The sequence below is a fragment of the Cydia amplana genome, chromosome 11 (assembly GCF_948474715.1).
Source record: "Cydia amplana chromosome 11, ilCydAmpl1.1, whole genome shotgun sequence".
Classification (NCBI taxonomy): domain Eukaryota; kingdom Metazoa; phylum Arthropoda; class Insecta; order Lepidoptera; family Tortricidae; genus Cydia; species Cydia amplana.
In genome coordinates, this window is record NC_086079.1 from 8,998,431 (window position 1) to 9,023,503 (window position 25,073).

The following is a 25,073-nucleotide window of genomic DNA, read 5'->3' on the forward strand; positions in this document are numbered from 1 at the left end:
AAATGATGTCAAATTGAATAAGGCAAAACCATTTCACTAAGAGCTAGAATCGCTCGCCCCATATGAAGCTCTGCGATTTCCGTGACGCCGAGTGTACAAATAATGTTTAGTTATAAAATAAAATACCGTTTTAAAACGAATCATGTATTAAACACATAAATATGACGACAATTAGAATCAGAATTCATGCATTGTATTATTTTTACAAAAAAATTAAAAGTGGAATGGAGCATAAAAAATTTACATTAAGTATTTACAAAAAAACTTGAGGACAAAACAATACAACACATTATAGTCCTTTATCATTAACATGAAAAGTCTTTGCTTTTAAAAGTCACTCAACAGCACTGTTTGTTTTTTGCATTCAGACACCAAAACTTCCCGTATATAACAATTTCTTGAATCTTCGTATAGCGATGTAGGTCCTCATCTTGAATCTTGAGTTCATCTCTCTTCCGCTGTATAACTTAAAGTAGTGTGTGAGTTGTTTTGCCGCCTCATCCTAGTAAAGCTGATCAAAATTAAGGTGAATAACATGATTCAGGATTACATCCCCGTGCTGAACTCCTTCGCCAGGTGGGTATGGACTACATCACCACGCAGGAGCACGCTATCAGTACAGGACGGCTATCAAAAACAAAATGTTATATACTCGCTACAGTTTGAAAGCTAGACTTGCAATCTATTTGAGTCTGATCGCAGTCAGTGTAAATGAGAGAAAATTGATTCAAGAACTCAAAGGCCTTGGAACTCGACTCAAACGCCAGCTCCCGAACGATGAAATCCACAGGAACACTTTGTCTGTAGCTGCACACATAAGAAAACATACATTTAACAACAAACCAGCTTGGCTGGCGAGTTCGATTTTTTTTTATATGACACGTGACAGATACAGTGGCAAGGTCACGATCTTAGGCTGCCTTTCCACTGAGGCAGAGATGAGAAGAATAAACCGATAACATTGGTTGTAATCCACATCTCCGCTTCGCTGGATTACAACCAATGCTATTGGTTGATACCTACCTCTCATCTCCGCCTTAGTGGAAAAGCAGCAGTAGTCGAGTGCCCAGTTTAAACTATATAGTTTTAAGGCATCAAATAGCGGATCTTTGCGTGCCTGGTCACTATACCCTTTGACGTGTTTGAAGACAAAATAACTGTAGTAGACATACTGTTTTAGAACATATCGTGGGGCAGTTTCTACTTCGTGTGTCTAACCACAACCTGGGTAGGTACATAAGTTTTGTGGTAACTGGGATGTCAAACATTAGGGCTTCTAATTACCTCGAAAATATGTGATTGCAAGTACCCAACCAGCTTTACCCAGAAAAAAGCATTTTCAGAACGGCTTAGTTTTATACTGAATCACCTGTCCAAGTACTTATTAAAATAAATTGTGCGGAGCTCTAAAATGACCCACTTCTTACTAATAATGGACATAATGGTACATTATTAGTAATTACTGGTGGTAAATACTGGGATCCTTGGCTCAGTTCTTCTCACGATCTCAGACCTCAGTGATGGTAACAGGTGAAAATAATCCCGACTGTTACCAGTGTTAACAACTTGGTGATAACAAGTGGGGGATGGAAAGCCATAATAATCTCGGGAAAACGTAAGCTTAAGATATCAACAGCAACACTGCGTTATCTGCCAACCGCCGGCTATCGACAGTATCGACATTGGGCCATTTGTGCCGCTGCCGACGCATATGACATCCAGTAGTCAAGTTGTTGCAACATTGACTATGGCATCTCAATTAAAAACCCTCGCTGAGGATACCGGACGCGGATCCCTGTAATTCTATATGGAATATTTGCGGCACCTAGATCCGCTCCACGATGGAATATTCAATCGTATGTGAGCCATTTTTTATGCCCATGTACGTCTACAGTTATATCGTCTTTGTTTAATTTGTATTTCCATTCACGAAGGCACACCCCATACAATGTACTTCTGTACTAATAAGTACCATTTACATAGTACAGAAAGACAAGGAGTGGGAATTCGTGAGTAAATTAGCAAAACAAGGGTTTTAGTGTTACCATGGAAAAACCCTTTATTTACTAAGTTTAAATTGACAAGATTTTACTGAATAATCAATTTAACTGCTAACAGTTCACAGTATATAGTCCGTATTTTAAGAGGCCGGTATCGATTTTAGTCGCAAAAATGTAAAATTGATAGATTTAGTCGATGAAATTGTACACCTTTTGTTACGTAATAGAAATAACAAGTACCTACTGGTATCTATTAGCACGTCTTCTTATCTTGCACTTTTACACATCATTTTTTTGAAAACAGACTCACTAAATTAGTAATGATATTTTAGGTAAACGCGCGTAAAGCACTGATTTAGTCAATCTTATTTGAAAATTTCGTAAAGTTTGGACTGCTAAAAATGATAATTTTGTATTACACATATCCTGTACTCCAATCCAACTTTCATAGACTACATTTTTGTTATATGATATTGAATAAGAGTAAATTAAAGTTAGACGAAATCAATTTTCACCAGAAATTACTTCAAAACAAGTGAAAATGGACTTAATTTCAACGTAATTTTAATACTTAAACAATCTACAACATTTCCTGAAACTGTTCTTATACATAATTTTTTATAATTTACCACTGATCTTTTGATGAATTTTTAAAAACTGCCCCTTCTCATCATATATTGCCGGTGACGCACGCTCGGGACCTCATTATTAAAAGGCAAGATGAGAAGACGTGCTGATAGAAACCAATACTTGTTATTTAGCTATTACGTAACAAAAGGAGTACCTACAATTTCAACGAATAAATCTATCAATTTTACATTTTGGCTCTAAAATCGATAACGGGCTCTTAATATTTCATAAAAGATAATAGTGTGACCAAGCTAACTCGGCAGCGATTTTGATAGCATAGACTGTGCAAGTGTTATTTTAAACATATTTCCATAGAAGTTAGACGTTTAAAACAACACTTGCACAGTCTATGCTATCAAAATCGCTGCCGAGTTAGCCTAAGATCTGACTCTAAAACAAAACACCATGACCATCCGTTCAGTTAATGTTACAAATGTTACAATATAATAAGTTCTAACTTGAATAATCATAACTATTTATGAATTTTACCATGGTTGATAGATATTAGACAAGTCACGTGGTTTTGTTTACCTTTTCTTAAAATGCCTAAAAGTAAAGGTTACAAGGCAATCGAATCTTCAAAATCCAGAATCTGCAAAAGCCAGTCAAACAACTTTGTTAGTAGAAAAAGGCGCATAATTCAAATTTTTTATGGGACAACAACCCTAGGCGCCTACATTTTTTAAATTTGCCGCTTTTTTCTACTGACGGAGATGGCTTGACAGACTTTATAATACAGATTATTCATGCTGCAAATATAAGAGCGTTGGAATATCCAACCAAAACCAAATAGAATAATTTATGAGTCATCGACGTCATCGTGCATATATTGTCATACATCCCATCAAATTAAACACAAGGCATCCTACAAACAGTTCACATTTAAGATAAAAATAGCAACTGTAGAAGCAAAATTACGTATCTTACTCTTACGTTCTTTTATTACAGAAGGTTTTGTGAAAACGGGTCATGTCCAAAATCCTTTTTTATCGATAAAATAGCAGACAGACGGGTGGAGAGACCTTATAAGCTTTAAAGCGATTTTATGCACAAACATTAACTTATTTTTAAAGAAACCGATAAGTATTTCATGATAGAGTTTTTGTTTAATTTAATTTCGGATAAAAATGACTGATATACAGACACACGTGACGAAAGTAAGGAGCTGATGGTGATGCCCTACCGCAAAAAAGAAATACAACACCAGATTTATTTATCTGCCTCACTGACTTAATATAAAAGAAATAGACACACAAAGCAGAACAAAAACGTCAAGAAATGTGGATCCCAATGACGTTTCGCACCATTTGCATTGATGATAAAAACGCTTACGTAAATTTTGAGTCAAGATAAATGTTTCGTACAGAAAAGAGCTTAATGTCGTAAGCATTAAGTGTCAAATTTGCAAACATAAGTACCAACACTGTTAAAAAATTTAGTCCGATGGCACTAAACGTAACGTATTTACGTCAAACAACGTCAAACGAGAATAATGAACGAATGGAGTCACTTTGGTACACTTTAATATGTATTACTGTACAGGAAAATATTAAAATTGAAGTAATAAATAAAACAAATTTAATTTAATCGGGAGCTCAAATAAAATTAATTCGTGGTTCAAATTCAAACAAATTAAATTTTTAATTCGTAAGTATACGTCTTTAAATACTAATTTCCTTGAAATAAATTCTACTTATTAAATAACTGTGTATTTAAGATTTACTCATAGCACGGGTGCACGGGGACATTTAGATACTGATTGGATTTTTTTTTATAAAGTCTACCTATACTTTATAAAAAAAAATCCTGTGGTTGTCACTGTGTTCCGACAGGTTTAGCATTTACAGTTAGTCGATATAAGCCCTTATTGGTGGTGTATATGTCGGAAACAGGGAAATGGGCCGAACACACTAGTGCCGTTTTGCCTTGTTTAAAACTACATCACCCCTATCTCTTGCTATAATTAAATAGCAGTCCACTTTGCACGTCGCATAGGTTTTCTTGGAAATCTTCAATTTAAACATAATATTATTTCTTATGAATTCCATATAAAAATATAAAAAAATATTGACCTCACATCGACTCAATAGAATTTTGTTCCTTGACATCCCTTCTTTGGTACTAACAAATTAATTTATTCAAAACCATAAAATTACCACCAGATTACATAAATTATGTAATGCTATCCAAAGAACTAACCGAAAGAAATACATTCCATCCTTTTTCCTTGTTTTATCATTGTTATTTTTACATATTTTAACGGCACATTTCGTAATTGTTGACAACTTCACATTTGAGCGTTTCAAACAAGACTAAACGAAAAAGTAATGCATGATCTGTTTTGACATCACTTTTGTGGGGCCATTTTTGGCGGCTGATTGGGTATCCAGTTCTTTATACTATATCAATGATCTGCCTCTATCATCTGATTGATAGAGTCGAAAAGTGGTAGACCACTTTCTTGGCTGACTGTACCTGTCTCGTTATCGCTCTTGCATATTCGAGCAATAGAGGCAGATAAATAAATCTGATTCTATCATCTGATTGATAGAGTCGAAAAGTGGTAGACCACTTTCTTGGCTGACCGTACCTAACGAAATTATGATTTACGTTTTTCGCAGTATTTTCCAAATCGGCTACGGAAACCTGGTCCAGCATCTATTAGATATCCCTGCCTAATAAGGCGGGGGTCCACGTGATATACTGATATATTATATCGAGTGGAGAACCAAGCGATAATACTATAAGTATTGTAGTAAAACTTGACATTTTTCTTTCGAAATACTGTCAAGTTTCTTTTCCGAAAGGCGAAAAAAGGCGACTGATATTTTAGATTTGATTGAAATTTGATCAGGATAAAATTATATACCTATTTGATAGATGTTTTTACCAAATGAAGTCCAGAATGTGCAACTATCTAAATATATAACTAACAACGTTTCGTACGGAACACTAAAAGTATACATGATATTGTATGCTTATGATGTCAAACCAAGGTCCCGTGGCACCTCCATCTCGATGTTATTATTGGTAGGTATGTTCAAAACAAGCGAATTGGTTAGATCAGATTATTTAATATACAAACTACAAAAACCAGAATTTAAACCGCTATTCCAATTTCCGTAACTGCCACATTATGAGTAGGAAAGAGAAGAGTCGTGAAATGTATGGATTCCAATACATTCTATGACTCTTCTCTTTCCGCACAGAGTTATACCTTTAAGGCGATTTAACACTGACACCGGCCTACCCCAGTGAGGGGTGATACATTATACAGGGGGCTTCAGCGAAATTCGAAAATTGTCTATTAGTGTCCCTGTCACTAGGCAAGAGCGATAGAGACCAACCGACTTTCTAAAATTCGCGGTAGCAATATGTTGCTGCTAACTATGGCAGAACATGGTGTCAGTGTTCAATTGCACTATGATGATAAAGATGAGCTTTTTGAAAAAAGTGTGTATATTTTGCCATGCTCTCAGCAGATTTGTGTTATTGTCTATGTCCCGCCGAAATCAAGTGCACGGGTCAAATTCATAACATTAATTAGTTCACTAAAGCATTTCGTCATATTAGTCGACTAGAAAAAAATGGAACACTTTTTAGAAATGCTCAGAAAGTATTGACATCAGACATGGCTTTATTTCATATTATACACATACATAAATAAATAAGAATGTGAGCATGCAAGGATAAAAAGATACATGCTATGATGTGTTATTCTCACCTGTTGCTACTATTAACAACAGCAAGTGGCAACAACTTGGTTGTTGGTGGTAACAAATGCAAATAACCCAGTGATAATGACAGTGCTACCACACCAACTAAAATAAAAACATGTATTGAAAAAACATACGACTTGATGATGTATTTGAGATACTGCTTCCTTTCTCGCTCCACAAACCAGTCCATAAGGTACCCAGCCATCAAAGGCGCTGTTTTGTAGAGCAAGAAGAACTTGTGTAGGTTTCCAGTGGCCCATGCACATCTGGTGTCTAAGGCATGTTTAATACATTCATTCAACCTGTCCTCCTTAGAGAGAAACTGGAATATTGTAGTTAAATCTGCAACAAATAGTTTTGGTAAATATTTTTGTATTATCATTTATACTTACTATTAAAAACGTTATTGTATGTGACTCAATACTAACCTAATGTGTTTTTAGTGAAGATGTAATACAGTATCCGGTATGCTGTGAATTCAGCAGCATTATTTCTACTGTTGGGTAATTCACTGTAGAGCATTTTGAGTTGTGTTTGACACTGATTAAACTCTTCATGGTCACCCTTTTCTAATGCTATCCTTGCATGTGTCTCATACACTTCAACTGTAAATCCATCTCTTACTCCTTGTACCTGAAAAAATGAAAATCAAATTTAATAACTCTGAAAAGATAGAAACATTGTTTACATCTTCAGAGGTAGAAACACTTACCGTTAAATCCTGTCGTATCGATTTCAGTTGATCACAAGCATATCTGTAGTCCTGTTTATCTATCCACCTCTCTTTCACATTTTTTAAAGAAGTCCTTAACACAGATACTGGTCTCACTTCACAGGCCTCAGGGGCTTTTGTTAATCTGAGGAATGATTTCTCAATATCTGTGCAGGTCCCCACAATGTGCATGTTATTGACTTCATAGTCTCCTTCATTGTCCTGAATGATGGATCGGTTGACAGATGGCTCTGCTCTCCTAGAACTTACCTGTACAGAGCTAGCAATGGATGGCACACTAGTATTTCCAAACCTTTCTGCCCTTTTAAGAAGTTTTTCAGCATTTACTTGAACATCTTCAACAAGAAACTGACCACAAGCTTGTTTCTTTTTTTGATTTTTATTGTTTTTTTCCTGTTTCTTATGATCAAATGACAACCTATCCTTAATTTTTTGTCGGGATTTACCCTTATAGTTTCTTTTTTCCTCTACCTCATCACCTGATGCAGAAGATGTGCTGAAATAAAATGTATGGTCAGATACATGTCAAATAATCAAAAATAGCAAAATAAGTAAATGGATTTTTTTTTACCTCTGTCTTTTCCTAGATGGACTCCTAGATCTAGACCTACTCCTAGAATGTTGTCTTCGCCTTCTTTGAGGCGAATTTTTATGACCAGAAAAACGTCCTCCCAAGCTAGATTTTCCCTTAGTTGGTTCAGGTACATTTTCAAGTTTTTGATACAGTGATAATGTACCACGAACCGGCTTAACAGATAAGTTATTGCGTTCACTGTGCACACTAGGAATTGGCTCTTCATCCCAATTCCTAGACCAAATCTCATCCTTATTCGCTGCTGCTGTGATACGGCCCTTCAAGCAAATATCTATTTGGTCACGGTCAAGGCCTGATTTGCATTTTTCATAACATCTTTTGATATATCTTTCCAGGCTTTCTGGCCATGATCCTGCAGAAGACTGACAAATGGAAGAGGACTTTAATAAATCTGACGTTTCAGATACTTCCTCTTGATCCTGATTGGCTTCCTGATGCTTAAATGATTCAAAGTGATTTTGTGGTTCACCCGCTGGCTCAGGGATGTCATCAGTGAGAAGGGGAGGGGGCATAGGAATATCTAACGGTGGAGGAGGAGGTGGCTTAGGAGTATCTGGTGGAGGACAAGGTGGTAGTGGGGGAGGATGGTCTGGCAGAGGAGGTAGCATTGAATTCGGAAAAGCATCAATGCTATCATTATTTAGTCTATTATCCTTCTTACGTTTTTTCTTTGAACCTCCATTATTACCCAGAAGAGGGTTTTCATTAGGAGGTATGGGTGCACTTTTCCGGTTACCGTTCAGATTAAACCTGATGGGAGATTGATTGAAGAAAGGACGACTTGTGTCAAGAGGTGACATGCCCAACAAAGGAGTTGGTTGGGCAGGTGACTTAGGCGGAAATTGCTGCTGACGGCCAAAATCCGGCTTCACGTCGTTATTTTGTTGAAACTGGTGGACTGCATTATTAGCCAGGCCCGGATTATGACCCATTTGATTGAAGTACTGGTTGTAATAAGGCGGGTACATACCACCATGATAGCCGTTGTATTGCTGATACAGACCATACATCCAAGGATTATGATTTGGTGGCATACCATTAATCGTTTGTAAAGGAGGATCCTTTGATGTATTCTCAGCCATTTCGTGAGATAATCTAATTCATGTGGTTAAATTCACAGACGAATGACGAATACAATCCTCAGGCACTTGACACAAAATGGCGACAGATTACTTAACTTATAACGAACGTACAAAGATTTGGAGGAAGCGATTAACGAATTTACCAGTGATTGCACGGGTCTCTCCTTGCGGCGTAATAAAATTCCAACAAACCTTTACAGGTACACAAACAACTATATTTTTTAGGGTTTTAGCTCACGACATCCTAAATTACTCACGATCATGAAATGAATGAGTATGAATGAAAGTAATGAAACGTAATTGAACGTAATAAAAAAAAGAACGAATGAAAACGAACGGAAAGGCCGTAACACACTATCGCACCGCACCGCGACCTTGGATCTCGAGGAATACTTGGAGGATACAACTAAATTATATCCTTGATATTGATTATATCCTCCAAGCGAGGAATAGCTCGTACTGGCGTGGGCTTCCACACTATCGCACCGAACCGTCAAAACGGTGCGATCCTAGCTCAGACTGCCGCACACGTGCTCCAGTGTTGCCAGGTGTCCTATATTTCCGTGTTTTTCAAAGAATTTTTGCAAGGGAATCCTTTAAAGGCCCCAGTACACAATGGGCCATCGCCGGCCACTCCAAGGGACGCAGCCATGCGGTAGAATGAGATAGCAATATCACTTGCTCCCTCTAACGCATAAATGCGTCCCTTGGAGTGGCCGGCGATGGCCCATTGTGTACTGGGGCCTTAAGATTTAATTTAAATTAATGTGGCTCCGCTTTTTTAGAGGTAGATGAACGGCCTGGGGTAATAATAATGCACCTATTTCCATGAAAATTTGCGTCTTTAAAGCATTCGCGCATGAGTGTGGAGGGGGCCTTATACTACTCTTTGCCCGTAAAAGGCCCTCCACACTCGTGCGTGAAGCCGCGAACGCGGGTGTGGAGTCGATTTCACTGTCTGCGAAAATCGATTCGAAATTGGCGTTTGTGTCCGCACGTCCTTCACAATTTAATCGAACAATTTAATCAGATTGCCGAAAAATTGTCTTCGTCTGGACAGGCCTTTAGTTACTAAATGACACTAATGTGACTAGAAATACTACCATCTATGAATGTGACTAAACTAAATGTCAATGTCATCTACAAAGGGGGTGTCTACGTTTACTCGGTGTTTTTAAAACAAATTTGATAAATAGTGTAATGATATTTGGAATATTAAGACTTAAAATGTTACTAGATATACAACAAATGTAATCGCCTAACTAAAACAGTCAGAGTCATGTATTTTGACTTTACCCGGTGATCTAAAAATTCAGTTTAGCTGTCTTGTTAAAAGAGAAACACCATATATTTATTATTATATGTCAATGTTAAAATGGATTTATTGAAAACTCCTTCTGTTCAATCTTTGCTGGACTCCGATTTAGAATCAGTTGGAAGTTTACAATATATGGACTTTGAAGAGGTACGATATATGCATATATAACTAACTTTTCCAATAAGAGTTATAGATTACTGTTATTTCTGAACTCCATCTCACATTTGTAAGATTTAAAAAAATGTATACAATTTTTATGCAGCTGATGGTACATCCTTTAATATTTACATGTCAATTAAATAATTTTATAGTGGAGATAAATAATTCTTATTTATTTACAGTTAGATGAAGTTGAATATGCCTTGCCAACAAGTGAGGCCCCAACTCTGGCCGAGGTCCTGTCTGCTGAGGATGAGGGTGAAGAAAAGATACCGTTCAAACCTGTTGAGGAGCCGTCCAGCTGCTCGGCCGTACAAATAGACTTTCTACAGGCTGTGTCCCAACAAATTATACAAGCTCAGGTATACATTTTAATTTTATGGCACATAATACAACAATGTACAACTGGCAGAATGCAAATGGTGGAAGAGAAAAGTTGGTCTGTTTCACTTTATAAGGTGAATTATTAATTAATAATATTTTATTTTTAACAAGTAAAAGTGTGTAAATATCCTGTAACTTCAGATTCCGTTTTATTGTAAGTTTTAAAAGTATAAACCAACATTGGCAAATTCAGTCTGTGCAAAATTGCAAAGAGTAAAAGCCAAGAAAGAAAAAAAAATTGATAGAAGCTTCGAGCAACACCGGATTCCGACATGTCGAAAGGGAGGAGCCTAAGCGATTGCACACAGTCACACTTGTCACTCACTATATACAAAATCCAATCTGTAATGACGACACAGATACATAGAAAATGACACACGTCAAAGACAAATCTAGCAAACCTCGACGGCATTTTGTGTACGAACTAGTCACAACACGCACCACCATAGGTACAGTTGTACCTATGCTTCAGCAGAGTGGAAATAGTATGAATACCGACTCCTTTCCCGGTGTTGCTCGAAGGATAGAAGCCACCAACTTCAATTAGGTATAAGTTTGTAATAAAAAAATTGTTTTTTCTTGTGTTGAAAGTAACAACAAATATACAGTTTTTGGACTTTCCGTTTACTTGGGCTCAAAGACTATTTGGTTCATGTTCAGATGTCATGTGTTCTAGGTCAATGAGAAAGTAGCCTATAGGTTCTACCAAATAATTTTGGTTTTCTAACTCATTTTACTTTTGAGTGTTGAAGGTACAGCAGCCTTGAGAATCTGATATTAATTTTAACTCAATGTCTTCATAAATAATTTAAAAAGGGGTTTCTTTTTAAAGATAGATAAAGAATAATCCTGTCAGATAACCATTATCATAAAAAAATTAACAAGATCCAATTTTTCTTTTCAGGAAAGATCATCAGCAGGTGCTGCTACAGCCCTCAGTGTTGGTGCGAACGGAAAACTAACTGTAGGCACGGCCCACGGCCACCTACTAACATTTTTTGATCAAACATTGCGATGGGTGTGTGACTCCAACACAGACCGCGGCGCAGTCTCTTGCGTAGCTTACAATCAGGACAGCACACGCCTTCTGGCCGGATACGCGAGAGGTCTTATTTGCCAGTACGATAGCATACAAGGAGTCGTTTTAAGACGCGTGACGTTGGGGGGTGAGATTTGGGGAACGCTACGGGTCACGTGGGCCGGAATGTCGGGATTAGCGCTAGATACGGGTGGATCCGTGTGGCTGATAAAATTCTCACGTCCTCTCGGCGTGCGATCCGCCCGCTCGTCTTGCTTGTTCTCTGGCGCCCGAGGAGAAGTAGTGGCCATGGCGGCTCGTGATGCCCGCATCCTAGCGTTGGCGACTCTCTCTCGAGTGATCATCGTGGCGGGCGGCCGCGCGGCCGGGGTCCGGCTCGGCGGCCCGCCCGACACGCTGCCGGTACTAGCGTGGAGCGACACAGATGAACGCGTATTAGTCTGTGGACGAGCAAAAACGTTACAATGGCTCGCAGTAAACGTCACCGGATCCTCGATATTGCTTCGTCCCGTACATCGTGTGGAGCTAAAGAGTTCGCCCTTGTGGCTGGGCTGGCTCGGCGGAAATCTCGCAATATTTGACGCGGATGAGAATCTGAGACTGTGGGGCGACGACTATGATAAGCCACTGGATTTGTCCCAAATCGAACCGGTCTACGCGTCTGCTTTTTTTAAGGTCAGTCGGTAATTCAAAAATGTTTGACTTTAAGATCTCATTTTTAGGGTTCCGTAGCCAAATGGCAAAAAACGCAACCCTTATAGATTCGTCATGTCTGTTTGTCTGTCTGTCTGTCCGTCTGTCCGTCCGTATGTCACAGTCACTTTTCTCCGAAACTATAAGAACTATACTGTTGAAACTTGGTAAGTAGATGTTCTGTGAACTGCATTAAGATTTTCACACAAAAATAGAAAAAAAAACAAAAAAATTTTGGGGTTCCCCATACTTAGAACTGAAACTCAAATTTTTTTTTTCATCAAACCCATACGTGTGGGGTATCTATGGATAGGTCTTCAAAAATGATATTGAAGTTTCTAATATCATTTTTTTCTAAATTGAATAGTTTGCGCGAGAGACACTTCCAAAGTGGTAAAATGTGTGGTCCCCCCCCCCCGTAACTTCTAAAATAACAGAATGATAAAACTAAAAAAAATATATGATGTACATTACCATGTAAACTTCCACCGAAAATTGGTTTGAACGAGATCTAGTAAGTAGTTTTTTTTTAATACGTCATAAATCGCCTAAATACGGAACCCTTCATGGGCGAGTCCGACTCGCACTTGGCCGCTTTTTTTTTTATTAGTAACATGATGATAAATGATTTAGGGTCTGTGGACAGACGGGCGCGTGTCTCGCGCCATGTGCGTGGCGGGAGGCAGCGCGCTGGGCGGCGCGTGCGTGGCGGAGGGCGCGCTGGCGCTGCTCGGGCGGCGGGGCGTGGCGCGCGTGCGGCCGCGCGACCTGCTGGCGCGCGCGCAGGCCGCCATGTGCTCCGGCCGCCACGCCCAGGCGCTGCGACTGCTGTGCTCGGCGCAAGGACCGGACGCTGCAGCGCTGGCCAATTCCTTCGTTATCAATATCTCTGAAAGACCACATTTACTGAGTAACAAGGTGTTAGCAGACCTGGCCATCAAATTGTGCCTAAAATTTAAACTGGGGTAAGAGCTTTTTATGAGTCTGTATCAGAATACATAGCAGCATTCACTTTTGTCTCAGGTGACGCCGCTTGACATGAATGTTCCTTAGATCATAATTAGCTGATCTAATGTCCTAGCCACGAGATGTACTCCTAGCTACCCTCAAAAAGCGACGTATTAAACGAATTAAACAGGAAGTACTTAATTGTGTTAATTAACAATTCTTTTACTTTTCATATAATATTTATACACTCGTGCGGATTACGTTACTATATTTCTGCCTTTAGGTACACAATGAGTACCTGTTATTCATTAGGATAATACGCCCTTTTGCGTTTGTATTTCCAGCGAAGAGCTTTGGTCGTGTCTGTGGGAGCAATGCGCGGGGGAAAAGGTATTCGTGGAGGCGTTAGGGGAAGCGGCGGTGCGCGGTGAACTTTACGACGCAGCACCTTCGCCCGATTGCTCACAGGTATTACATACGTGAACAATTGAAACTCCATGACATGATTATTACGCTAAATGCAAAAAAACCGGCCAAGTACGAGTCGGACTCGCGCACGGAGGGTTCCGCACCATCAACAAAAAATAGAGCAAAACAAGCAAAAAAACGGTCACCCATCCAAGTACTGACCCCGCCCGACGTTGCTTAACTTCGGTCAAAAATCACGTTTGTTGTATGGGAGCCCCACTTAAATCTTTATTTTATTCTGTTTTTAGTATTTGTTGTTATAGCGGCAACAGAAATACATCATCTGTGAAAATTTCAACTGTCTAGCTATCACGGTCAGCCTGGTGACAGACGGACGGACGGACAGCGGAGTCTTAGTAATAGGGTCCCGTTTTTACCCTTTGGGTACGGAACCCTAAAAGGAGAGCTTGTAACATGTGTTCCCCAGTTCTTATTGTCTTAGAATTCTTGGCCTTGTTAAGTTAAAACAAAATTACGAACGTCTGCTACACAGGAATTGATAGAGCGGCTGGCGGACTGCGATCCGGGCCTAGTGGAGCGAGTCGTGGCCTCGCTGCCGCTGACGTCGCTCGACCCGCACCGCTCCAGCGTGTTCACCCGCGACAAGGGGCTCTGGCGCGGCGTCGGGGCCATCGCGGCGGCTTTAGGTGCGATACTTGCTTTACCTGACTCCCGGCACAGAATAACTAATAGTACTACCGTACAGAAAATTCACTCCTTCACAAAAGTCAGGTTTAGGTATAAAACTACACCTATATCGCCGCCTGCAAGCAAAATTGAAACTTATAACCGCGCACGAACCGTGAATCTCCTTTGCGCGCCGCAGTTTTATGACCAAGCTGTGAGTGTCGGCACGGGGTTATCACTTGACAAGTTTTTATACCTATACCCACTGATTTATTGTTTTTAATATAAATATGTAGGAATTACAAACGTTGATTATGTAAACATACATTTTTTATCCGAAGATACCATGTCTGATTCTCGTGGAAGTAAGTTTCGAAGCCATTGCGTATTTTCAATTTTGCGCGAGCGCCACGTGACACGACTATCGTGCACGCCGAGCGGCAGCCCACTGCCATACGCCTGTCCGATGGGCGCGCCGGCCAAATGTACCTAAACTGCGGAGTGACACCCTCCTGCTCCCGGCCCGGTGGTCGTGTCGTGACTCCCTGCTGACGTCGCTCGCCCGCACCGTGTAATACCTTAGACTAAGGGCCAGTTGCACCATACGCACTTGACAGACTGATCAACGTCAGCCGGCGCGCCGCGGCGGTTTACTGAAACTTTCCATACAATAAAATTTAGTGAGCTTTTCAACGATGGCAACAGTTTGGTGCAACCGACCCTAATAAACTAATAACACTAGACCGCAAATCCCCTTGACCACGCTTGCTTATTTTCATAGTCGACATCTAGCGTCAAGTAGCGGTTGATACTAGATGTCGCGACGAGCGAAAAGTCTCATGCTCAACAATTATAATTTGTCCTGAAAGCCTTTAGTATTGCAGGCGGTCCGAGTGGCGCGATGAAGGAACTCGTGGGCTATGTGGACGCGTCGTGCGGCGGCGGTCCGTCGTGTCGCTGCGCGGGCGGGGCGCTGCTGCTGGCGGCGGCGGACGCGCTGGGCGGGCGCGGCGCCGGCGGCCGCGCGCTGCCCGACCACGCGCGGCCCTCGGCGCGCCACGACGCGCTGCACGCGCTGCTGGCCGAGGTGAGTCCGCCTCCATCATATGTACGCTACGGGCGAGGCGGGGCTCCAGTGCCGGCGGCGGCCGACGTGCTTCATAAAAACTTGTACATTTTGTACCCTTAAGCTTTGGATTCCTCCGAAAACGGTGCCGTCATATTACGGCCGCTATATAGCGTTGACTGACGTCACTAGAACGTTGTCTATGTAAACAAGATGGAGCGGTTTCCTAGACGGCGTTACGTTACGTTGATTGTCAACGTAACGTAAGATGGCGGCCGTCATGACGGTGTCGATAGTTTCGTGAACGTTTTATTAGATAGCGGTGACGCCATTTTAAATAAATGACACGAGATTTGAATAAATGATTCCGTACTACGATTATTTTCCTCTTCTGATGATATTTCATCCTCCAAGTAAATTATAGATGATCAAGCAAATCTTATCAGTAGGAAAAGGCGCGAAATTAAAATTTTCTATGGGACGTTATCCCATCGCGCCTACATTTTTTAAATTTGCCGCTTTGACCTTGGTGGATGACGGTGTGTTATGACGCCGCCGTGGTACTTTCCACATGTCGCCACCGTAAAGACGGCCGTCTTTTGCGGCCGCTATATGACGGCACCGTTTTCGGAGGAATCCAAAGCTTTAGGCCTTCGGCACACGGCGTCGTAACGTAAGAGAAGCGTAAGGGCTCATTTAGACGAAGCAACAACTTGCATGCGAGTTTCATTACATTGCGGGTTTTGATCGGTCGGTTAAATTGGACGTAATCAACATCATCCGCAATGTAACTAAAATCGCATGCGAGTTTGCGCGCCGTCTAAATCAGCCCTAAGCGTATCGTAATAACGCGCGTAGAACGAGAGCGCTACAAGCACGTATGGTCAAACAAGTCCGCACACGAAGTGTACCTAATCTCATACGATTCTCTGCAACAATGCGTATTACGATACGCTTACACTTTTCTTACGATACGACGCCGCGTGCTGAGGGCCTTACTCAGCTATGATTACAATCATCTTCCTCGTGTTGTCCCGACATTTTTCCACGGCCCATTGGAGCCTGGGGTCCACTTGGCAACTAATCCCAGTAATTGGCGTGGGCACTAGTTTTTACGAAAGCGACTGCCATCTGATCTTCCAACTCAGAGGGTAAACTAGGCCCGTATATGTTTTCCTTCACCGAAAAGCGACTGCTAAATATCAAATGATATTTCGTACATAAGTTCCGAAAAACTCATTGGTACGAGCCGGGGTTCGAACCCGCGACCTCCGGATTGCAAGTCGCACGCTCTTGCCGCTAGGCCACCGGCGCTTCTTACTCAGCTATGATTATGTCTATATATATTTTAAAGGAACCACGTTCGCTTAAAATTAAGTATGAACGGTACTTAAAGTATGAATCCTTCATCTACTGTCTCTTTTCAGATTTTAGACTAAATTAGCTAAGTTGTTAACTATATTTTTTTTTCTATGTAATGAATGTCGTCAGACGGAGCGCGGGGGTCGCTCGCCGCTGCACGTGCTGTGCGCGCACGACGCGCGCGCGTGCGTGCGGCTGCTGGAGCAGAGCGCGCGCGAGCCGCCCTTCGCCGGCCCGCTCGGCAAGCAGAACCGTCTGCGCGTCGCGCGCGCGCTGCTCGCCGTCGCGCATCAACTGCAGGTCCGTGTTCTCTGACGCTCGCTCATACTTAGTCACGTTTTGTAAAACGCATTTATTTTACTTCACTCGTAGGTATTCGAAACGGAAAGTAGAGCGTTTAACTCGGGGAAAAAGAACCCGCTCCTACACGAACTATTATTAGGTAGCGCTCTCACCCAGTTCGAGCGCCAAAATACCTCGTCCGAAATGCGGGCATCTCATCCCTCGGCTAACGATCTCCTGCTCCTTCAGGAACCCGACGAACGGGCCGAGATACTAGAATTTATCACCGGCCAACTGAGCACGGGCGCGCTGCCGGGCGACCGCTCGGTGCTGGCGGGCGCCGCGGAGCTGGCGGCGGGCACGGCGGGCGAGCGCGCCGACCGCGCCTGGCTCGCGCTGCTGCTGCGCGCGCCCGCCGCGCCCGCCGTGTCGCTGCCCGGCGCGCCCGCGCCCGCGCCCGCGCCCGCCGCCGCCCCGCGCCCGCAGCTCGCCGCGCACCGCGCCGCCGCCGCCGCCGCCACGCGCCCGCGCGTCTTGTGGCGCCTCGACGTGCTGCTCGACAACCACGCCGAGGCCCTGCCGAGATTTTTCGAGATAGAGAACCCGTCCGCGGCGGACGTCGACGAGCTTTTCGAGTATCTCGCCTCCCGAGCGGAGGCCGATCGCGTCGGTACGATGAAGCAGATGGAGGCCCACCTTTCGAAGCTTATCGAGCTTCGCCCGCGGGCCGCGGCCGCATTGGTAACCGACCGGTTCCCCGACGTTCTTTCGACGACTCTGAGCGCTACGGGGAGCGACCGCGCGCTCGAATTCGCTGAGTGCCTCCTCGAGGCGGGGCGCCTGCGGGGCGAGGCCGCCGCGGCCCACTTTCGCAACCTGTGCGCCCGGCGCCCCGCGGCCGCCGGGGCCTTTTTAGAAAAAAATCCGGGCGCGTTGCGACCGGAGGAGGCGCTCGCGATCGTCCGCGAGACGGGGGCTCGGGCGGCGGAGCCGGCGTGCCTGGAGGCGACGGGGGACCCCGGGGCCGCCTTGGACGCTCTTCTGAACCTCGTCTCCGACGCCGAGGGGGAGGCGAAAACGGAATTGCTGAGGCGAGCGTGCGAGCTGTGCGCGAGAGTCGCGCCCGGCGTGCCCGCGGAGACCGCGGGCGGAATGTGGGCCCGGCTATTGAAACGCGCCGAGAGCATGCCGCCGGCGCTGCTTTTGGAGGCGGCGGCGTATTTGCCCCCGGAGCGGCTCGCCGCGCGCGTGTGCGGGGCGCCGCTCGTGGCGCGGGCGGCGCTCGTGGCGGCGGGCGGGCGGCTCGGCGCGTGGCGGTGCGCGGCGCGGGTGGCGGCGCGCGAGGCGCACGAGGCGCTGGCGCTCGCCCTGGCGGCGGCGCGGCGCGGGGTGGCGGTGCGCGGGCGCTGCACGCGCTGCGGCCGGGCGCTGGGCGCGGCGGACGGCGCGTGCCGCACGACGCACTGCGCGCGCGCGTGCCACGTGTCGTGCGACGCGGGCGGCGCGTGCCACGTGTGCGGCGCGCGCGTGCCGGACGCGGTGGTGTCGCCGCCGCCGCCGCGCGCGCCCGTGCCGCCCGCGCCTGCGCCGCAGGACCACGGCCTACAGTTAGTCGCCCCGCCTAGACCTGATCTAGAAGGTATCGTCTAAATACTCTAAATCAAGGGTCTCCAAACCCCGGTCCGCGGGCCAAATCCGGCTTGCGAGGCGTTTCAATCCGGCCCGCGGACAGCTAACTCGGCAGCCCACTGTGGGCAACAGTGGGTCTTCGCCTTAGGATAGCCAATTTTCCCGGCGCAAAAATAGAGCTGGTCAACCAAATCTTGTCAGTAAAAAAGGCGCGAAATTCAAATTTTCTATGGAACGATATCCCTTCGCGCCTACATTTTTCAAATTTGCCGCCTTTTTCTACTGTCAAGATCTGGTTGACCAAGTATAAAACCGATTGACAACTTTTGTTAGAAATTCGTAATTGTCTGATAATCGAGGATTAATTCATCTTGCTCGGCGCAAGTTTCTGGAAGCCGTACTATATCCCCTATTTGTATCTAAAGAACGTGTAACATTTATTCAAGGATTGGAAGTAAAAGTTGCAAAGTCTTCGAAGACCATAACAGTTGATAACTCCTTGAGCGTTCAATATACCTACAATATGTAGGTATAGTTACTAGTAGTATGTAGTAACAAAGTGAATTATAAATTTAGATCAGATGCGATTTGATAAAAGTAGACTTGTTACTATCTATTTACCATGCATTTACATTATAATTATAATACCTATACATAATGATGATATTTGTAGACTATATCTTGTTACTTTAAAGTGTATAGAACGCAGTTAGGCTAACTTCAATGTTAATTGGCACTCAAATACACACTGTATACATTATTTGTTGTTTTTGTTACTTGACACAGCCAGTGGGGTGACACTCTTCCTTTTGGGCTTTTGGGTTGGCACAACTTGAGGTCCTGCTGTGTCTGTGACACAGCTTCTTAATACGTAAAACAGTAGTCTAGGTATGCAAAAGTTGTTTCTTGAAAAAATTGCTATCAGTAGAGCTATATTTAACTACAATCTGCCTACAGTGCAACCGGAGACATGTGGCACAAGCACTACAAGCAAACCTGATATTTAAGCAAAATAAGGGTAGATAGGGTGTGATGGTCATAATGGCTCCTCTACACGATGGGCTGATTTTTAGGACCCGTAACGCCATCTATTAGAAGTAATGAGTATTATTACATAAGATTGATACGTTCAATGGTTCACATGCAAAATTAGGACTTTAAAATTATTGTGATTACATAGTAGATGGCGTAAACATCAAATCGTATATGAATTAACTTGAACATACTCCCCCGGAAAGGACGGAGTCCTTTACACAAGGTAAAACACATAATTTAGTTACAGATCTTTGCAAAACACCAGAAATTGTACGTATTTCGTAAGTCCGAGTTAAGCCATCAGGGCCGGGATGTTTCCCTATAATACGGCCCATAGGCCAGCTTCCAGGCGGGAGTCGTTGGTCTTTGACCAGTACCAAATCGCCTATGTCCAGATCTTTGGTTACGCGGTTCCACTTAGGACGTTGCTGAAGACGGGTTAAAAACTCCTTCTGCCACTGTCTCCAGAAATCTTGCAACATCTTTTGCGTTAGCTGCCATCTAGATAGCTGGTGAATCTTAGAGTCTGTATAGTCATCATCAGGGATACTAACAATCTGTTCAGTGGTCAAAAAATGACCTGGGGTTAACGGCTGTAAGGAATCCGGATCATCATTGAGAGGGTATAAGGGCCGAGAATTAAGGCACCCTTCAATCTGGGTGAGGAGCGTCGTTAATTCTTCAAAGGTGAGGGTTGAATTTCCTATGACCCTTTTCATATGATATTTGATAGACTTAACGCCGGCCTCCCATATACCACCAAAATTTGGAGCTGCAGGAGGAATATACTTCCATTTAATCCTCATATTGTCCAACAGGGCTGCAAACTCGTCTGGGATTCTTGCTTGACCTTGGCGCCACATGGCTATCAAGTCTTTCTTGGCTCCTATGAAATTTGTGCCATGGTCGCTCCACATCTCTGCGCATCGTCCTCGTCTAGCTACGAATCGTCTTAAAGCTGCTATAAATGCCTCTGTACTTAAACTGCTCACGAGTTCGATGTGAAAAGCTCTGGTCACCATGCAGACAAATAGAGATATGTACGCCTTGGTGGATTTTGCCCCACGACCTTTGCTCATACGCACGTTTATAGGTCCTGCAAAATCTACTCCGCTGATCAAAAAAGGCTTTGCGGGCTTTACTCTTATAGCAGGCAGATCCCCCATGAGCTGACTGCCGGTTTCTCCTCTCTGCCTGATACAAACGATGCAATTGCGTACATATTTCTTTATTTTATTAGTCATGTTGATTAGCCAGTATTTGGATCGAAGATACATCACCATCAATTGCGGACCGCCATGAAGAGTGCTGCTGTGTGCTTCTGCTAGAAGAAGAGGTAACAGAGCATTGTCTTTCGTGATTATAATGGGGTGCTTCTGTTGGGCTTCTAAATCAGCATGGCGTAGTCGGCCGCCTACTCTCAACACACCCTTTGGATCTAAAAAGGGGGCGAGTGACAACAATCGACTTTTCCTTTTCAGCTGTCTCTTACTCTTTAAATCTTCAATTTCTTCTTGAAATTCGATTTCCTGGGATCGTCTTAAGCAAATGGTAAGTGCTTCATCTCTCTCTTCAGTCGTCAGGTAAGTTGGTAAGTGATATTTATTTTCTCTCTTTCTTTTCAGGTGCAGCATCCATCTACGACAGTATGCGATTATTCTAACCAGTTTCCCGAGCGACGAGTATTTAGCTATCAAGGTGCGTATTAAATCCTCTTCATTTTCTTTAGTTGTAGTAACTAATGTTTTAATAACCTTTCTGCATTCTAAGTCTGTTTCAGGTACTTCGGTTCCCGGCAGTTCTATGGCTGGCTCCTTGAGAAACGCCGGTCCATTCCACCAGAGTGTATTTGTCAACAGCTTTCTAGGCATCACTCCTCGTGAAGCTGGGTCCGCTGGATTGTGTTTAGTATTGACATAATACCACCCGTTTATCTCGTTCATCTTCTTTATTTCAGTAACTCGGTTTTTAACAAAAGGAGTCCATCGACCTGGGTCGCCTTTTATCCATGACAGTACCACTTGTGAATCTGACCAGGCAAATACTTGATGTTTTTGAACTTTTAATATGCTTACTACATGTTTCAGGAGTCTACACAGCAGAACAGCAGCGCACATCTCCAATCTGGGCATGGATATTTGCTTTAAAGGCGCTGTTTTCGTTTTAGCCGTGAGTAGAGATACTTGTACTTGCCCGTCTGTTTCGATGACTCGGACGTATATTACGGCTGCGTACGCACTCATCGAGGCGTCAGAGAATCCATGAACCTCAATCGAGCTTCTGTCTGCGTTGGTATGTATCCAACGATTTATCTTTACTTCTGTCAATGCAGGAATCTCTTTTCTAAACTTCAGCCACTCTTCCTTCACGTCATCTGCGAGTTCTTCGTCCCAACCAACACCTAATTGCCATAATTTCTGCATGAATGTTTTAGCGATTACTACCGCAGGCGCCAGCCAACCCATTGGATCAAATAATGAAGCTATATCGGCTAAAACATTCCTCTTCGTGACAGGTTGTTCAGGTGAGTCTTTCAAATTATTCGTTATTTGTAACTTGTCTTCTTTAGTGTTCCAAATTATACCCAAAGTCTTAATACTGTCTCTTCCATCTACTTCTCTTTGGGCCTTTGGTGATCGTTTTACAGGTTCAATCTCTTGCATGAATGCTTCACTATTTGAACTCCACTTTTGAAGCTCAAACCCACCCTTTTTGAGAATTGCTGTGATTTCTTTCTGATTTATTTTAGCTTGATCTTCTGTCTCATGCCCCGACAGGACGTCGTCCATGTAGAAATCCTCTAGTATTATACGCTGTGCTTCAGGATACTCTTGACCCTCATCTATCGCAACTTGACGTAAGGTTTTGATGGCCAAGTAGGGAGCGCAAGAGGTCCCGAAGGTGACGGTAAGTAGTTTGTAATCTTCTATCGGTTTTTGAGCATCAGTTCTCCAAACAATTCTTTGATAATTTGTATCTTTTTCATTAACTTCAATCTGCCGATACATTTTAATGATATCCGCGACATATGCGATTTTGTGTGTTCTCCATCTCAGCAGTATGTCGCGTAAATCTTCTTGCAGAGTAGGGCCTACGAGTAATGCATCGTTTAAGGTAACCCCGTTAGTTCCAGCACATGAAGCATGAAATACAACTCTAACTCGTGTAGTTTGTTTGTCGTCTCTTACAACAGCATGATGTGGTAGGTATACGCAATTCTCGGTTAGTTCTTTATCATCTACTTTCTTCATGTGTTGCAGATCTATGTACTCTTGTAAGACGTCGTTGTAATCTTGTTTCAATTTTTGATTCTTATCTAATCTTCTTTCTAGCGACATCCATCTCTTCACTGCTATCTCTCGTGAGTCACGTGGTAGCACAGGTGGTTCTTCTCTAAATGGCAACCTGACCACGTAACGACCATCTTCTTTTCTTTTGTGTGTCTTCTCATAAATGTCTTCTGCCTTCTTTTCGTCTGAGGTTAGTGTATTGCTTTCTTCTTCTATGGTTTCTAACTCCCAGAACTTCTTCAGCATGTTGTTAAGATCAACATTGAGATGCATGCTGACGATGTTTTTTGTGGCAGTGTGTTCTGTCCTCACATTTCCGCAAATAATCCACCCCAGGTGACTGTCTTGTGCTATAGGTGTTCCTGAGGGGCCATTGATCACTCCAGGTTTAATAACTTCGCTCCAAACTTCGACTCCTAAAAGCAAGTCGATGTGACCTGGAGTGTGACATGTTGGATCTGCGAGGCACAACTTCTCGACATGTTTCCAGTTTTCTATCTTCACTTCATTCTCCGGCATAATGTCGGTGACGTGTCGTACAACATAAGTAGTTGCCTTCATCTTCATCTTAAGCTCGATTCTTGATGAGAACTCTATTTCCGTTACATACTTGAGTGTAGTCTTCATTTTCTCAACTCCCGTGACATGCCCACTGACTGAGGTACGTCGTAAGCGAAGCCTTTGTGCTGCGGCCTCAGTTATAAAAGACTCTTGTGAACATGGGTCCAACAGCGCTCTCATCAAGTGTTTTTCTCCGTTTTCAGCATATACTTGCATTAATGCAGTTGGCATCAGCCGCGCGCGACTCCCCGTAGTGAGGTGAGATATAATACTCTTTTTATTTTTATCTTCTTTTTCTTCCTTGGTATCTTCTTTATCCTCTAAAAGCTGCGCTGATGCCTCCGGAACCGGCGCAGAGGTCTGAGACTGCGGGCTCCACGTGCTGTGCAACAGAGAGTGGTGTTTTCTCCCACATCGGCGGCAAGAAGATCGATGTTTGCAGAACTTGACTGAATGCCCCGGTACCAGGCAATTAAAACAAAGCCGCCAGCCTTGCACATATTCCACTCTCTTATCTACTTCAAGTTTCGTAAACTCCTTACAAGTGTATAATAGGTGGTCTTGGTTACAAAAAATGCATTTCTGTTCGCTCTTATTTACATGAAAACTTCTTTTATTTACAGGTGCACTCGACGGCGGAGCTTGTATCATTTCCAAAACACGAAATCTTTTTTCCAGGAACTTGTTCAACATGTTTAGTGTTGGTAATTCACTAATATCTAGGGACCCGAGCTCGAGTTCCCATTCTTTGTGTGATTCGGAGTCTAATTTATTGACAATTAAATGAATTACCAGTGTATCCCATGTATCTACTTGTATATCTTGATTTTTCAATTTATTCATACATTCACTTGTGGTGTCTAACAAATCTCGTAACCCTTTCGATGTTCCCGTAGCTAATTTTCGTTGATTCACTAATCGTGCCAAAATTGTGTTTACAATAATTCGTTTGTTGTTGTATCTTTTTAATAAAATATTCCATGCCATGTCGTAATTACTCTCGCTGATAGGTATATGCTTAAGTAATTGTTCCGCCTCACCTGATAAACAACTTTTCAAATAATGCATTTTTTGCACTTTATTGAGTGTGGTTTTATTGTGTATTAGCGATGTGTACATATCGTGAAACGAAGTCCATTCGTGATAACTGCCCGAGTACTGTGGAATATTAATTTTAGGCAGACGGACTTCATCACTAACACTAGTGGCAGTTGGAGGGTTACGTGAACTCGATGTACTTTCTCCGCTCTGTGAACTTAACTTTAATAACAAGTCCATCATATCTGACCGTAACTCGATGTATTGTTCTTCGACTTCCATAAAATAATCTTTTGTGAAATATTCATACTTTCCTCGTTCATGTTTAGGTACCAATTTCAACATTTCCATGTGATTGTTGTGAAACTGATTCCAATATTCGGTCAATATTTCCATTCGTAACTGTACATAACCA

At 43.1% G+C, this 25,073-nt stretch overlaps 3 protein-coding genes across 3 annotated transcripts; 1 reads left to right on the forward strand and 2 right to left on the reverse strand.

The window, feature by feature from the left end:
- Window positions 1-128: 128 nt before the first annotated feature.
- On the reverse strand, window positions 129-8,970 carry LOC134651922 (leukocyte receptor cluster member 8 homolog). The gene is made up of 5 exons (XM_063507036.1): window positions 7,654-8,970; window positions 7,062-7,578; window positions 6,778-6,982; window positions 6,484-6,691; window positions 129-807 (listed from the first exon to the last, which is right to left on the reverse strand). The coding sequence occupies exons 1-5, from the start codon at window positions 8,757-8,759 to the stop codon at window positions 645-647; spliced, it is 2,199 nt and encodes a 732-aa protein (XP_063363106.1). The 5' UTR covers window positions 8,760-8,970; the 3' UTR covers window positions 129-644.
- Window positions 8,971-10,133: 1,163 nt separating this feature from the next.
- On the forward strand, window positions 10,134-18,755 carry LOC134651908 (vacuolar protein sorting-associated protein 8 homolog). Its single transcript, XM_063507012.1, has 9 exons — window positions 10,134-10,224; window positions 10,419-10,598; window positions 11,525-12,334; window positions 12,986-13,317; window positions 13,645-13,768; window positions 14,262-14,415; window positions 15,280-15,482; window positions 16,953-17,123; window positions 17,355-18,755. Exons 1-9 carry the CDS (start codon window positions 10,135-10,137, stop codon window positions 18,753-18,755), a joined length of 3,465 nt encoding a protein of 1,154 aa, XP_063363082.1. The 5' UTR covers window position 10,134.
- A 1,504-nt stretch (window positions 18,756-20,259) lies between these two features.
- LOC134652322 (uncharacterized) lies at window positions 20,260-24,120 on the reverse strand. Its single transcript, XM_063507494.1, has 3 exons — window positions 24,086-24,120; window positions 20,418-24,002; window positions 20,260-20,326 (listed from the first exon to the last, which is right to left on the reverse strand). The coding sequence occupies exons 1-3, from the start codon at window positions 24,118-24,120 to the stop codon at window positions 20,260-20,262; spliced, it is 3,687 nt and encodes a 1,228-aa protein (XP_063363564.1).
- Between the last annotated feature and the right edge of the window lie 953 nt (window positions 24,121-25,073).

Bases quoted from the DNA above. Each gene is read 5' to 3' on its own strand.
- LOC134651922 (XM_063507036.1), bottom strand. From the start codon at position 8,759: ATGGCTGAGAATACATCAAAGGATCCTCCTTTACAAACGATTAATGGT. The intron at 7,579-7,653 runs GTAAAAAAAAAT...ATTTTATTTCAG, and splicing joins CCATCTAGGAAAAGACAGAG to CACATCTTCTGCATCAGGTG. The intron at 6,692-6,777 runs GTTAGTATTGAG...TATTTGTTGCAG, and splicing joins CTTCACTAAAAACACATTAG to ATTTAACTACAATATTCCAG.
- LOC134651908 (XM_063507012.1), top strand. From the start codon at position 10,135: ATGGATTTATTGAAAACTCCTTCTGTTCAATCTTTGCTGGACTCCGAT. The intron at 10,225-10,418 runs GTACGATATATG...ATTTATTTACAG, and splicing joins AATATATGGACTTTGAAGAG to TTAGATGAAGTTGAATATGC. The intron at 13,318-13,644 runs GTAAGAGCTTTT...TTGTATTTCCAG, and splicing joins TGCCTAAAATTTAAACTGGG to CGAAGAGCTTTGGTCGTGTC.
- LOC134652322 (XM_063507494.1), bottom strand. From the start codon at position 24,120: ATGTGCAAGGCTGGCGGCTTTGTTTTAATTGCCTG. The intron at 24,003-24,085 runs GTACCGGGGCAT...TCTGTTGCACAG, and splicing joins GGCTTTGTTTTAATTGCCTG to CACGTGGAGCCCGCAGTCTC. The intron at 20,327-20,417 runs GTGCCTTAATTC...ACCACTGAACAG, and splicing joins CTCCTCACCCAGATTGAAGG to ATTGTTAGTATCCCTGATGA.